We start from the raw sequence: 16,912 nt of genomic DNA, 5'->3' as shown, positions 1-16,912 counted from the left end.
AGCTATAGACAGGGAAAAATATTTGCAAATCACACATCTTATAAAAGACTTAACTAGAGTATATAAAAAGCTTTTGAAACTCAAAAATAAGAAACAACCCAATTTAAAAATGAACAAAATTTTCGAATCTTACCAAAGAAGATATACAGATGGAAAATAACAGGTATATTTTTAAAATCTTAGAACAGAAGAGGGATTTTGCAAGAGATTGAAGGTCAAGAAAGCACACAAGAGTATGGCAGAAATTACCCTAAAGTTCTCATCTGGATTCAGGGCAGTTCCAGTAAAGGTGGAACTGTGACTTCCAGTCTATTACATGAGACATGGTCAGCTGTAGAATCATAAGAGTAATGCAAATCAAAACCTTAAACACTATAGAATGGCTTCTATCAAAAGAATAAGAAACAGCAAATGTTGGCGTGTACGTGGAGTAACTGGAATCCTTGTTTGGTGGAAATTTAAAATGATGCAACCATTACAAAAAATAGTAGAGAGGTTCATACAAAAAATCACATAAAAATAGAATAATATAAAATACAGAATTATTATATGATTTAAAAACCCCACTGTTGGGTATGCATCCAAAACAATTCAAAGCAGAATCTTGAAGAGGTTATCTGCACACCAATATTCTTTGTATCATAATTAACAATAGCCAAGAGGTGGAAGCAACCCTAATGCCCATCTGGGTGAATAGATGAATAAAATGTGGAATATGCAATAGAATATTATGCAGCATTAAAAAAGAAGGAAACGCTATTACATGCTAAAACAAGGTTGAATCTTGAGGACACTATGCTAACTGAAATAAGCCAGACATGAAATAACTCATGTATGTTTGCACTCATATAAAATATCTAATGTAGTCAAAAGCACGGAAACAAAAAGTGGAAAGATGGTTGGAAAGGGCTGGGGAAGGCCATCAAGGAAATTAGTATTTAATGGGTATACAGATTCAGTTTTCCAATATAAAACAATTCTAGAGATTTGTTGCGTAACATTGTGAATTTAATTAATAGCATTGAATTGTATACTTAAAAATAGTTACGGTGGTAAATTTTATCTTATGTATGCTATTGTACAGTACATTTTTCTAAAAGACAGATAATGTGAGATTGGATAAAAAACCAAGACCCAATTATATGCCCACAGAGACATGGGTTGATTAAGAGAACAAAGAGAAATATATCATCCAAATGCTAATCATAAATAAACTAAATGTGTACGTTAAAAACTAAGAAGGCAAACCACGATAATAAGAAATAATATTAGGAATAAGCAGAAACATTTCATAATGATAAAAGTGTCAATTCATCAAGAAGGCAATATAAATCCAAATGTGCATAAAGCTGTAAAATGCATGAAAAACTGAAATGTGGAGGAAACAATTAACTATAAATGGAGATTTAAACACTTTACTGAGAGCAAAGTGCCACCACTTGGCCCCTGCCACATTTGGGCTGGAAGACAGAAGATAGTGCAGCAGCGATGCGGTTTGCGTCTGTGTCCCCACTCAAATCTCGTATCAAATTGTAATCTCTAATGTTGGAGGTGGGGCCTGGTGGGAGGTGATTAGATCAGAAAGGCAGATTTCCCTTTCAGTGCTGTTCTTGTGATAGTTATCGTGAGATTTGGTTGTTTAAAAGTGAGCAGCATCTCCTCCTCCTCTCTCTTCCTCCTGCTCCTGCCATGTAAAGCATGCCTACTTCCCCTTCCCCTTCCACCATGATCGAATGTTTCCTGAGGCCTCCCCAGCCATGCTTCCTGTACAACCTGCCCAACTGTGAGCCAATTAAACCTCTTTTCTTTAAAACTTACCCAGTCTCAGTGATTTCTTTATAGCAGTGTGAGAACGAACTAATATAAATAGGAATTGAGACTGTGGGCATTTGGGCCACTTCATCATGTAACTTAATACTGCCTTCAGGCACAGTCAAAAGCCTAGTCATGTTTACACAGCTTCCATCTGATGGTGAAATCCTGTTGTGCATTCACCACCATAAGCTTCGTAGGTCAGATAGCACCCAGTTACTCATGGGCAGCTCAGGTCCCAGGGTAACCTGGTGCCCTGATTAAGCATTCAGTCTTATTAAGGCTCATTAGCAAGTCAAGAACTGTTTCTCAAACTGAGAGCAGTTATCCACAGAAATAGTATTAGTGACAGAAAATTAGCAAGAACACAGAAGATTAAACACTATCCATCAACTTGAAATAATTTACAGTTATACCATGCAATCCACCAAGATGAAATAAACACATTTTTGAAATCCACAAAGAACAATGATTAAGATATACCTTATTTTAGGCCAAGCCTCAATTCTCTAAAAATATTTAAGTCACTGAAAGCAAGTTATTTGGATCCAATAAAATTAAAATATAAATCAGTATCAGAAATATCTAGACAATTTCTCAAGTTTTTAGATATTAAATAACTCACTTCTAAATATTCCCTCAGTCAAAGAAGCAATTCTAAGAATTTAGAAATAATTTTAAACAAATAATGATAAAGTCATAACCTATAAAACTTTGTGGCCTGTAGAAAAATAAAAAGTGATTAAAAGAAACTTTACAGACCTTTCTTTAACAGTGCTTTTAAAAATTTACAAATGTAAATATTTTTATTAGCAAGAAATAACCAAGAACAGATGAAAACTTTCTTAAATTATTAAAAGGCATTGAACAAAATCTACAGATAACGTCAGACTTAATGGTGAATAATTGAATGCATCCTCTCTGAAATCTCAAGAAATAAATATTTATTGACAATTTATTTCACACTTTTTATTGAATATTGTACTGCAGGTTCTAGTCAGTGCAGTACCACAAGGAAAAGGAATAACTGGTAGGCAGAATTAAGAAAAAAAAAAAAAAATTTTTTAAATCTTCAAAACACGTGATAATACACAGAAAAAATTCTAAGTAATATGTGAAAAAAGCTACTAGAATTAATGGGTGAATTTGATAACATGAAGATGGAAGCTCAATATTTAAAATTTAATTTAGTTCTACATAACAACAATGGATAACAGGAATATGCAATAAAAATGGAATTTACACAAGCATCAAAAACATGAAATATTTTTTAAAAGTTGTAAAATATATGAGTAATATCTGCGTCTAGAAAGCTTCCGAAAATGATTAGTGAAATTAACAAAGACATAAATAAATGGATGTGTGTGTATATACATATATAAAGCCATTGAAATACATCTATTAAAGACATTGAATCGATAACCTCCTACAACAGGAAGCACCGGGCCCAGATGGATTCACTGGTAAATTCTACTAAACATTTAAGAAATAATTTATATTAATTTTCTACAATCTCTTTCAAGAGATAGAAGCACAGGGAATACTTCTTTTTCTATAAAGCTAGATGAAAAATCCTCAACAAAATATTAGCAAATCTTATTCAACAATGTATAAAAATAATTATTTTGATACATTACTTTATACAAACTATTTACATATTTTATACAAATTATTTTATTTTTTATACATTACAACCAAGTGAAGTTTATCCTAGGTGTGCAAAGGTAACTCAACACTTGAAAATCAATTGATGTAATCATCACATTGTCTAAAGGAAAAGAATCACAAGATCATTTCAATAGATGTGGAAAAGGCATTTGAAAAAATCTGGCCCGGCTCAGTGGCTCACACACATAATTCTAGCACTTTGGGAGGCTGAAGTGGGTGGATAACCAGAGGTCAGGCGTTTGAGACCAGCATGGCCAACATGGCAAAACCCCGTCTGTCCTAAAAATACAAAATTAGCCGGGTATGGTGGTGGGTGCCTGTGATCCCAGCTACTCAGGAGGCTGAGGCAGGAGAATCGCTTGAACCCAGGAGGCGGCAGTTGCAGTGAGCTAAGATCACGCCACGGCACTCCAGCCTGGGTGAGAGAGCAAGACTCTGTCTCAAAAAAAAACAAAGAAAAAAGAAAAAAATCCATTTCTTTTTTTTTTTTTTTTTCTTTTTTTGAGATGGAGTCTTGCTCTGCTGCCCAGCCTGGAGTGCAGTGGTGTGATCTCAGCTTAGGTTCAAGTGATTCTCCTTCCTCAGACTCCCGAGTAGCTGGGATCACGGGCATGTACCACCACATCCTGCTAATTTTCATATATTTGGTAGAGACTAGGTTTTGCCATGTGGGCCAGGCTGGTCTCGAACTCCTAACCTCAGGTGATTCACCCACCTCGGCCTCCCAAAGTGCTAGGATTATAGGCATGAGTCACCGTGCCTGGCCAACACCCACTTTGAGTAATAATAATGATGACGATAAAAATTTTCAGCAAACTAAGAATAGCAGGCCACATTCTCACCTTGATAATGAATATCTATTTTAAAAAAATCTAGGGCTAACATCATACATAGGTTTTGAAAAACTAGACCTTTTCATGCTATGATCAGGAACAACGCACAGATAGCCACTCCTTTCAACATCACACTACCAGTCCTAGCCAATGCAATAAGAAAAGGTACAGTCGATTGGGATGAAAAGAAACTGTCTTTGTTCATAGATAAAAAGATTGTCTATGTAGAAATTCTGAAGGAATAGATGAGTAACCCCTCTGGAACTAAAATACAATTATAGCAAGGTCGCAGGATAGAAGGTAAACATACAAAAGTCAATTGCTTTTCTACATACCAGCAATGAAGGAAGGGAATGTGAAGTAAAAACAATGACATTTACATTAGCATCCAAAACTCAAAATAGATAGATTTGCTAGATAGATTTGCTAGATACAAATCTAGCAAAAATATATACAAGATCTATGTGAGAAAAACTACAAAATTGATGAAAAAAAATTAAGAACTAAGTGAACTATTCCATGTTATGGATAGCAACACTAAATATCATTAAGACATCAGTTATTTCCAACTTGATTAATAGATTCAAGATAGATTCAAGATAGTTCCCATCAAAATCCCACTTAGTTATTTTGCAAATATCGACAAACAAATTCTATAGTTTATATGGAGAGGCAAAAGACCAAGAATAGGCAACACAACACAATACTAAAAGAGAAATACAAAGTTGGAGGACTGACACTACCTGATGTCAAGACTGAACTATAAAGCTACAGTAATTAGGAGAATGTGGTATTGGCTAAAGGGTAAACAAATAGAATAATGGAACACAATAAAGAGCACAGAAATTGATCTATATAAATAAACTACCTTTGACAAAATGGCATAGGAAATACAATGAAGTAAAGATAGTCTTTTCAATGAATGGTGTTGGGACAACTGGATATCCAAACATAAAAAAAAATAAATCTAGACACAGAACATAATAGTTCACCAAAATTGACTTAAAATTAATAATAGACCAAAATGTAAAATACGTAACTATAAAACTACTTGAAGAGAACATAGGAGAAAATCTAAGTGACCTTAGCTATGGCAGTGACTTTTTAGTAGAGCCCCAGAGGCATGATCCGTGAATAAATAATTGATAAACTGGATTTAATTAAACTAAAAATTTCTTCTCTGTGAAAGACATTGTCAAGTGTATGAAGAGATAAACCCAGATTAAAAGAAAATATTTGCAAAAGGCCTATATGATAAAGGACCAAAATATGTAAACAACTCCTAAAACTCAACAATAATAAAATGAACAACCAGACTTTAAAAAGAAACAAAAACCTAAACAGACATCTCATCTAATAAGATATATGTCAAGCAAATAAGACATATGTCAAACAAACATGAGACCTGATAGGGAGGCCGTGCATCCATAAGGACAGTGGCATATTGAAAAATTCTGTACATTCTTCTCATCTTTTCTCTGAACCTAATACTGCTCTAAAAAAATTAACCCTTATATATTATTAAGGAATTGCAAATTAAAAATAAAATACTATTACACAGTGATTTGAATAGTCAAAACCCAAACACTGACAACTGCAATTGAAGTAAAGATGAGGAGCCACAGGAACTCTTATTCCTCGTTGGTAGAAATGCAAAATAATAGATCAACTTTGGAGGATAAGCTGGCAGTTGCTTACAATACTACACATACTCTTACCATATAATCCAGCAATTGTGTTCCTTGGTATTTGCTGAAAAGAGCTGAAAACTTATGTCCATACAAGTACCTATGTAGAAATATTTATGGCAGCTTAATTCATAGCTGCCAAATCTTAGAAGCAGCCAACACATTCTTCAGTAGGTAAATGGCTAAATAAACTGTGGTACAGCCAGACAATAGATTATTATTCAGTGATAGAAAGAAATGAGCTATCAAACCATTAAAAGACATAAAGGAACCTTAAACACATACTAAATGGGAAGAAAAGCCATCTGAAAAGGCTACATACTTCAAGATTCCAATTATAACACACTCTGGAAAAGGCAAAACTATAGAGACTGTAAAAGAATAAGTAAATGTCAAGGATTTGGTTGGTGGGGAGGAATGATTAGGTAGAGCACAAAGGAATTTTAGAACAGTGAACCTATTCTGTATGATACTATTAGTGGGTATTTGTCATTACACATTTGTTCAAACCCACATGGCACACAGCACTAGAAGCGAACCCTAAGGTACACTATGAAAATTTGAGTGATGATGTGTCAATATAGATTCATTAATAGAAACAAACATGTGAGACCTGATAGTCAGCGAGGCTGTGCATCCATAAGGACAGTGGTAAATTGAGAGATTCTGTACTTTCTTCTCATCTTTTCTCTGAAGTTAATACTGCTCTAAAAAAAAAAAAAAAAAAAAAAAAAAGTTTATTTTAGAAATTTTTGAAATTAAAAATGAATAAGATCAGATTCCAGCCAAGTTCCAGCCAAAATGGAATAGTCTCATTCTTCCAAGTTCTTCTCTCTTAAAGCTAAGAAATCCTGGAAATATAACAGAAAAATAAAAACAAAAAATTTTGGAGAAATGGAAACAAGAAGGTAGACTAACCAGTGACATAAGGACTTGAGTGATGACTAGTTCACGCTGGGCCTGGTGGCTCACGCCTGTAATCCCAGCATTTTGGGAGGCCAAAGTGGATGGATCACTTGAGGTCAGGAGTTTGAAACCAGCCTGGCCAACATGGTGAAACCCCATCTCCACTAAAATACAAAAAAATTAGCCGAGTGTGGTGGTATGCACCTGTAATCCCAGCTACTTGGGAGGCTGAGGCAGGAGAATCTCTTGAAACCTCTGAGGCAGAGGTTGCAGTGAGCCAAGATCATGCCACTGTACTCCAGCCTGGAGTGAATCTCCAGAGTGAATCTCCTGGAGTGAATCCAGTCAGTGTGAATCTCCGTCTCAAAATAAACAAACAAACAAATAAATAAATAAATATTTTTTAAAAACAAAATAAAGAGGGCGGAGCAAGATGGCCGAATAGGAACAGCTCCAGTCTCCACCTCCCAGCGCCAGCGACACAGAAGACCGGTGATTTCTGCATTTTCAACTGAGGTACTGGGTTCATCTCACTGGGGAGTGCCAGACGATCGGTGCTGGTCAGCTGCTGCAGCCCGACCAGCCAGAGCTGAAGCAGGGCGAGGCATTGCCTCACCTGGGAAGCGCAAGGGGGAAGGGAATCCCTTTTCCTAGCCAGGGGAACTGAGACACACAACACCTGGAAAATCGGGTAACTCCCACCCCAGTACTGCGCTTTAAGCAAACAGGCACACCAGGAGATCATATCCCACACCTGGCCGGGAGGGTCCCACACCCACGGAGCCTCCCTCATTGCTAGCACAGCAGTCTGTGATCTACCAGCAAGGCAGCAGCCAGGCTGGGGGAGGGGCGCCCGCCATTGCTGAGGCTTAAGTAGGTAAACAAAGCTGCTGGGAAGCTCAAACTGGGTGGAGCTCATAGCAGCTCAAGTAAACCTGCCTGTCTCTGTAGACTCCACCTCTGGGGACAGGGCAATAACAAACACAGCCGAAACCTCTGCAGACGCAAACGACTCTGTCTGACAGCTTTGAAGAGAGCAGTGGATCTCCCAACACAGAGGTTGAGATCTGAGAAGGGACAGACTCCCTGCTCAAGTGGGTCCCTAACCCCTGAGTAGCCTAACTGGGAGACATCCCCCACTAGGGGCAGTCTGACACCCCACACTTCACAGGGTGGAGTACACGCCTGAGAGGAAGCTTCCAAAGCAAGAATCAGACAGGTACACTCGCTGTTCAGAAATATTCTATCTTCTGCAGCCTCTGCTGCTGATACCCAGGCAAACAGGGTCTGGAGTGGACCTCAAGCAATCTCCAACAGACCTACAGCTGAGGGTCCTGACTGTTAGAAGGAAAACTATCAAACAGGAAGGACACCTACACCAAAACCCCATCAGTACATCACCATCATCAAAGACCAGAGGCAGATAAAACCACAAAGATGGGGAAAAAGCAGGGCAGAAAAGCTGGAAATTCAAAAAATAAGAGCGCATCTCCCCCGGCAAAGGAGCGCAGCTCATCGCCAGCAACGGATGAAAGCTGGACGGAGAATGACTTTGACGAGATGAGAGAAGAAGGCTTCAGTCCATCAAATATCTCAGAGCTAAAGGAGGAATTACATACCCAGCGCAAAGAAACTAAAAATCTTGAAAAAAAAGTGGAAGAATTGATGGCTAGAGTAATTAATGCAGAGAAGGTCATAAACGAAATGAAAGAGATGAAAACCATGACACGAGAAATACGTGACAAATGCACAAGCTTCAGTAACCGACTCGATCAACTGGAAGAAAGAGTATCTGCGATTGAGGATCAAATGAATGAAATGAAGCGAGAAGAGAAACCAAAAGAAAAAAGAAGAAAAAGAAATGAACAAAGCCTGCAAGAAGTATGGGATTATGTAAAAAGACCAAATCTACGTCTGATTGGGGTGCCTGAAAGTGAGGGGGAAAATGGAACCAAGTTGGAAAACACTCTTCAGGATATCATCCAGGAGAACTTCCCCAACCTAGTAGGGCAGGCCAACATTCAAATCCAGGAAATACAGAGAATGCCACAAAGATACTCCTCGAGAAGAGCAACTCCAAGACACATAATTGCCAGATTCACCAAAGTTGAAATGAAGGAAAAAATCTTAAGGGCAGCCAGAGAGAAAGGTCGGGTTACCCACAAAGGGAAGCCCATCAGACTAACAGCAGATCTCTCGGCAGAAACTCTCCAAGCCAGAAGAGAGTGGGGGCCAATATTCAACATTCTTAAAGAAAAGAATTTTAAACCCAGAATTTCATATCCAGCCAAACTAAGTTTCATAAGTGAAGGAGAAATGAAATCCTTTACAGATAAGCAAATGCTTAGAGATTTTGTCACCACTAGGCCTGCCTTACAAGAGACCCTGAAGGAAGCACTAAACATGGAAAGGAACAACCGGTACCAGCCATTGCAAAAACATGCCAAAATGTAAAGACCATCGAGGCTAGGAAGAAACTGCATCAACTAATGAGCAAAATAACCAGTTAATATCATAATGGCAGGATCAAGTTCACACATAACAATCTTAACCTTAAATGTAAATGGACTAAATGCTCCAATTAAAAGACACAGACTGGCAAACTGGATAAAGAGTCAAGACCCATCAGTCTGCTGTATTCAGGAGACCCATCTCACACGCAGAGACATACATAGGCTCAAAATAAAGGGATGGAGGAAGATTTACTAAGCAAATGGAGAACAAAAAAAAGCGGGGGTTGCAATACTAGTCTCTGATAAAACAGACTTTAAACCATCAAAGATCAAAAGAAACAAAGAAGGCCATTACATAGTGGTAAAGGGATCAATTCAACAGGAAGAGCTAACTATCCTAAATATATATGCACCCAATACAGGAGCACCCAGATTCATAAAGCAAGTCCTTAGAGACTTACAAAGAGACTTAGACTACCATACAATAATAATGGGAGACTTCAACACTCCACTGTCAACATTAGACAGATCAACGAGACAGAAAGTTAACAAGGATATCCAGGAATTGAACTCATTTCTGCAGCAAGCAGACCTAATAGACATCTATAGAACTCTCCACCCCAAATCAACAGAATATACATTCTTCTCAGCACCACATCGTACTTACTCCAAAATCGACCACGTAATTGTAAGTAAAGCACTCCTTGGCAAATGTACAAGAACAGAAATTATAACAAACTGTCTCTCAGACCAGAGTGCAATCAAACTAGAACTCAGGACTAAGAAACTCAATCAAAACCGCTCAACTACATGGAAACTGAACAACGTGCTCCTGAATGACTACTGGGTACATAACGAAATGAAGGCAGAAATAAAGATGTTCTTTGAAACCAATGAGAACAAAGATACAACATACCAGAATCTCTGGGACACATTTAAAGCAGTGTGTAGAGGGAAATTTATAGCACTAAATGCCCACAAGAGAAAGCAGGAAAGATCTAAAATTGACACTCTAACATCACAATTAAAAGAACTAGAGAAGCAAGAGCAAACACATTCGAAAGCTAGCAGAAGGCTAGAAATAACTAAGATCAGAGCAGAACTGAAGGAGATAGAGACACAAAAAAACTCTCCAAAAAATCAATGAATCCAGGAGTTGGTTTTTTGAAAAGATCAACAAAATTGACAGACCACTAGCAAGACTAATAAAGAAGAAAAGAGAGAAGAATCAAATCGACGCAATTAAAAAAGATAAAGGGGATATCACCACCGACCCCACAGAAATACAAACTACCATCAGAGAATACTATAAACACCTCTACGCAAAGAAACTGGAAAATCTAGAAGAAATGGATAATTTCCTGGACACTTACACTCTTTCAAGACTAAACCAGGAAAAAGTTGAATCCCTGAATAGAACAATAGCAGGCTCTGAAATTGAGGCAATAATTAATAGCCTACCAACCAAAAAAGTCCAGGGCCAGATGGATTCACAGCTGAATTCTACCAGAGGTACAAGGAGGAGTTGGTACCATTCCTTCTGAAACTATTCCAATCAATAGAAAAAGAGGGAATCCTCCCTAACTCATTTTATGAGGCCAACATCATCCTGATACCAAAGCCTGGCAGAGACACAACAAAAAAAGAGAATTTTAGACCAATATCCCTGATGAACATCAATGCAAAAATCCTCAATAAAATACTGGCAAACTGGATTCCGCAACACATCAAAAAGCTTATCCACCATGATCAAGTGGGCTTCATCCCTGGGATGCAAGGCTGGTTCAACATTCGCAAATCAATAAACATAATCCAGCATATAAACAGAACCAAAGACAAGAACCACATGATTATCTCAATAGATGCAGAAAAGGCTTTTGACAAAGTTCAACAGCCCTTCATGCTAAAAACGCTCAATAAATTTGGTATTGATGGAACGTACCTCAAAATAATAACAGCTATTTATGACAAACCGACAGCCAATATCATACTGAATGGGCAAAAACTGGAAAAATTCCCTTTGAAAACTGGCACAAGACAGGGATGCCCTCTCTCACCACTCCTATTCAACATAGTGTTGGAAGTTCTGGCTAGGGCAATTAGGCAAGAGAAAGAAATCAAGGGTATTCAGTTAGGAAAAGAAGAAGTCAAACTGTCCCTGTTTGCAGATGACATGATTGTATATTTAGAAAACCCCATTGTCTCAGCCCAAAATCTCCTTAAGCTGATAAGCAACTTCAGCAAAGTCTCAGGATACAAAATTAATGTGCAAAAATCACAAGCATTCTTATACACCAGTAACAGACAAACACAGAGCCAAATCAGGAATGAACTTCCATTCACAATTGCTTCAAAGAGAATAAAATACCTAGGAATCCAACTTACAAGGGATGTAAAGGACCTCTTCAAGGAGAACTACAAACCACTGCTCAGTGAAATAAAAGAGGACACAAACAAATGGAAGAACATACCATGCTCATGGATAGGAAGAATCAATATCGTGAAAATGGCCATACTGCCCAAGGTAATTTATAGATTCAATGCCATCCCCATCAAGCTACCAATGAGTTTCTTCATAGAACTGGAAAAAACTGCTTTAAAGTTCATATGGAAACAAAAAAGAGCCCGCAACTCCAAGACAATCCTAAGTCAAAAGAACAAAGCTGGAGGCATCACGCTACCTGACTTCAAACTATACTACAAGGCTACAGTAACCAAAACAGCATGGCACTGGTACCAAAACAGAGATGTAGACCAATGGAACAGAACAGAGTCCTCAGAAATAATACCACACATCTACAGCCATCTGATCTTTGACAAACCTGAGAGAAACAAGAAATGGGGAAAGGATTCCCTATTTAATAAATGGTGCTGGGAAAATTGGCTAGCCATAAGTAGAAAGCTGAAACTGGATCCTTTCCTTACTCCTTATATGAAAATTAATTCAAGATGGATTAGAGACTTAAATGTTAGACCTAATACCATAAAAACCCTAGAGGAAAACCTAGGTAGTACCATTCAGGACATAGGCATGGGCAAAGACTTCATGTCTAAAACACTAAAAGCAATGGAAGCAAAAGCCAAAATTGACAAATGGGATCTCATTAAACTAAAGATCTTCTGCACAGCAAAAGAAACTACCATCAGAGTGAACAGGCAACCTACAGAATGGGAGAAAATTTTTGCAATCTACTCATCTGACAAAGGGCTAATATCCAGAACCTACAAAGAACTCAAACAAATTTACAAGAAAAAAACAAACAACCCCATCAAAAAGTGGGCAAAGGATATGAACAGACATTTCTCAAAAGAAGACATTCATACAGCCAACAGACACATGAAAAAATGCTCATCACTGGCCATCAGAGAAATTCAAATCAAAACCACAATGAGATACCATCTCACACCAGTTAGAATGGCGATCATTAAAAAGTCAGGAAACAACAGGTGCTGGAGAGGATGTGGAGAAATAGGAACACTTTTACACTGTTGGTGGGATTGTAAACTAGTTCAACCATTATGGAAAACAGTATGGCGATTCCTCAAGGATCTAGAACTAGATGTACCATATGACCCAGCCATCCCATTACTGGGTATATACCCAAAGGATTATACATTATGCTGCTATAAAGACACATGCACACGTATGTTTATTGCAGCAATATTCACAATAGCAAAGACTTGGAATCAACCCAAATGTCCATCAGTGACAGATTGGATTAAGAAAATGTGGCACATATACACCATGGAATACTATGCAGCCATCAAAAAGGATGAGTTTGCGTCCTTTGTAGGGACATGGATGCAGCTGGAAACCATCATTCTTAGCAAACTATCACAAGAACAGAAAACCAAACACCGCATGTTCTCACTCATAGGTGGGAACTGAACAATGAGATCACTTGGACTCAGGAAGGAGAACATCACACACAGGGGCCTATCATGGGGAGGGGGGAGGGGGGAGGGATTGCATTGGGAGTTATACCTGATGTAAATGATGAGTTGATGGGTGCAGCACACCAACATGGCACAAGTATACATATGTAACAAACCTGCACGTTATGCACATGTACACTACAACTTAAAGTATAATAATAACAAATAAATTTAAAAAAAAAAAAAAAGAAAAGAAAAACACCTCCTTGGGGAGCTTTGTGTTAACATGTGAAAGCAGTACTACATTACAAAGTGATTAATAATTAAATGTGCGTTCCATTCTTATTGGCATTATGCTCCTTTACTGTTAAAATGAGTGATGTGACATATGGTGATTTGTGAGTGCTTAATTTTAAAAAAAGGTTTAATACTAATTCAATACTGAAAACTAAAAAAAAATAAAATAAAATAAAAAAAGAAAAATAAAAATAAAAAATAAAAAGTTAGTTCACTGGTTTTCTTTTGACTTCTATGCATTGTAAATGGTTTTGAGAAGATAGCAACCTGGAACTACCAACAGGCACAGTGTCAACAGGGTCCAGCGCAGAGCTGAGATTGCAGTCCCTCCTTGTAGTGATGAAGCACCACCCTCCATGGCAGTGAAAGTCAGCCCTGTGCTTCACCTATTGAGGATTCCAGTGACATATAATGAATAACACATGAAAGCAAAGCTACCAAAATAAAAATCTAAGTGGAAAGGCTCAACCACAGAATGGGGTTAGGGGAGAAAATATTGAAATGGGAGACAGAAAAATAGAAATTACCCAACCTGAAAATTGAGGAAACTTACAAAAAATGTAGACAGGCAATGACCAAAAATGTACAGAGCTTCAGGGACCTAAGGTACTATAACAAAAATTATATCGGTTGTGTCATTAGAATCCCAGAGACAGATGGAGGCTAGAGTTGAAAAGGTATTCACAAGAAATAGTGGATGAAAATTTACCAAATTTGATAAAATCATAAACCTATTCATTTAAGAAGCTAGAAACTATTGAAACTATAAAAAAAAAACAAAACTTCACACCAAAATGCATCATAGCTCAATTTCTGAAAACTAAAAGAAATTCTTAAAATCTTGAAAGTAATGAGAGAAATGACAACTTACGCATTAGGGGGAAAAAAAAACAATTCAAATGACAGCAAATTTCTCATAAGAAAACATGAAGATCAAAGGAAATGTCATAACATAAGTATGATGAGAAAAAAGACTCATACATCTAGAATTCTATGAAAATCCAGTTTAAAAAATATCCTTCAAAAATGAAGAGATAATCAAGATATTCTCAGATCAGGAAACTAAGAACATTTGTCTCATATAAACCTATACTAAGAGAATGACTAAATAAATTTCTCTAAGCAAAAAGGTAAAAATAAAAGACGAAGGATTGAAACACCCAGAATGAAGAAAAACACAGAGGGGAAAGTACAGGTAATTACAAAAGTTTACCTTTTCATATTGAGTTTTCCAAATTAATTTGAAGATTGAAGCAAAAATTATAACACTTATTTCTTTGTGTTCCTTTAGCCCATTTATAATTGCCTTAAATATTTCCTCAACATACATTTAGAAACAAATTAAGGTTTAAATACTTTGCTTAACATGGTGAAATGATGACAGTAGGCTTTGAAAAGTTATGTACATGTAATGTAATATCTAGAGTAACCACTAAAAGAGCTCTACAAGTATATATTCTTGAATCGCCACCACAATAAAAAACTATATTATTCTGGCAATTTCTACAAAAGCATGAAAAAGGAAAATAAAAATTAAAAGCAAAACAAAAAATTACTTGGTAGATGTAACACCAATAGTTACATTAAATATAAATGGTATGAACAGGGGAAATTATAGATTGAGTGGATTTAAAACTTGACAAAGCTATATTCTGTTAAAAATAATTTCACATCAAAGACAATTGCCTAGGCTGGCTGAAAGCAATAATATTGAAGAAAGCTTATCATGCAAACATAAATCAAAGGAAAGTAGAAATTGTTATATTAGTATCAGATAATACAAAGATATTTATCAGAGAATGAGAAGGGCATTAATGATAAAGGGTATCAATCCAGCAAGATGTAATAATCCTAAATGGGTATGCCCCAAACAACAGAACTGCAAAATATGAGCAGCAAAACCTGACAGAAAGGAAAGACTATCCTTCTCCATTGTGTCCTTTTGGTGAACTTGTTGAAAATCTGTTGACTGTATATGTTTGGATTCATTTCTGGGCTCTCTGTTCTGTTCTATTGGTCTACATGTCTTTTTTTTTTTTTATGACAGTACCATGCTGTTTTGAATATTATGTTTTTTAAATACAATTTTAAATCAGGAAATATGAGGTCTCTAACTTTTTTCCTCAGTATTGCTTTGGCTACTCAAGGTTATTTCATGCTTCCATACAAAATTTAGCATTGCATTTTCTATTTCTGTGAAGAGTGCCATTGGAATTTTGATAGGGATTGCACTGAATCTGCCTATTGCTTTGGGTAGTATGGACATTTTAGCAACATTACCCAAGAATAAAAATCAGTGGCCCCATAACATAAAAGCAAACAAGCTATTGCTGATATGGAGGTTTCCTCAGTCTGGATAGACAATCAAACCAGCCATAACATTCCCTTAAGCCAAAGCTTAATCTGGAAAAAAGTCCTAACTTTCTTCATTTCTATGAAGACTGAGAATGATAAGAAAGTGAAGAAGAAAAGTGAAGCTAACAGAGAGGTTGGTTCGTGAGACTTAAGAAGATATCTCCGAAACAAAAATGCAAGGTGATGCAGCAAGTCCTGATGTAGAAGCTGAAATAAGTGATCTGTAAGATCTAGCTAAAATAATTGATGAAGACTGCTCCACTAAACAACAGATTTTCAATGTAGATAAAACAGCCTTTTACTAGAATATGCCATCTAGGACTCAGCTAGAGACTTTCACAGCTAGAGAGGGGAAATCCATGCATAGGATTTTTTAAATTGTTATTTTAGATTCAGGGGTACACATGCTTGATTGTTACATGGGAATTAAATGCATGATGCTGGGAGTTGGGCTTCTAGTGTACCCATCACTCAAATATTGGACATTGTATCTAGTAGGTATTCTGTCCCCATCCCCCATTTTGGAGTCCCCAGAGTCTATTTTCTTCATCGTTTTATGTCCAACTGTACCATTTATTTAGCTCCTACTTATAAGGGAGAACACGCAACATTTTATTTTTCACCTCTGGGTTATTCCACATAGGATAATGGCCTCCAGTTCCTCCACGTTGCTACAACAGACATGATTTCGTTCTTTTTATGGCTGCATAATATTCCATGGTGTATATATACCACATTTTCTTTGTCCAGTGAACTGTTGGTGAACATTTAGATTGGTTCCACGACTTTGTTATGGTGAATAGTGCTGCAATAAATATACAAGTGCAAGTGTCTTTTTTATATGATCTATATTCCTTTGGGTAGATACCCATTAGTGAGATTGCTGGGTCAAACATCAAAAAAAGTAAAAACAGAACTATCATTCAACCCAATGTTAATGTCTTGCTTTAAAAGACAGGCTGACTCTTGTTAATGCTTATTACACAGCTAGTGACTTTACATTGAAGCCAACACTCAGTGACCA

At 36.9% G+C, this 16,912-nt stretch overlaps 1 protein-coding gene across 47 annotated transcripts in view; it reads right to left on the bottom strand.

The window, feature by feature from the left end:
* Positions 1-16,912, bottom strand: part of LOC101866649 (disintegrin and metalloproteinase domain-containing protein 18-like) — a 149,868-nt gene that overhangs the window by 123,600 nt on the left and 9,356 nt on the right. Inside the window, exon 1 of one of the 47 annotated variants that reach the window (XM_065519105.1) lies at positions 6,615-6,701. The exons of the other annotated variants lie outside the window; for them this stretch is intronic. Within the exon in view, the coding sequence (XP_065375177.1) occupies positions 6,615-6,638 (24 nt within the window). The 5' untranslated portion in view covers positions 6,639-6,701. Of the gene's footprint in view, positions 1-6,614; positions 6,702-16,912 lie in introns of those variants that run through there. 47 annotated transcript variants of the gene reach the window in all.

This window comes from Macaca fascicularis, chromosome 8, assembly GCF_037993035.2.
Source record: "Macaca fascicularis isolate 582-1 chromosome 8, T2T-MFA8v1.1".
Classification (NCBI taxonomy): Eukaryota; Metazoa; Chordata; class Mammalia; order Primates; family Cercopithecidae; genus Macaca; species Macaca fascicularis.
Note: the sequence above shows the minus strand (reverse complement) of the source record. Positions and strands in the feature narration are given on the sequence as shown.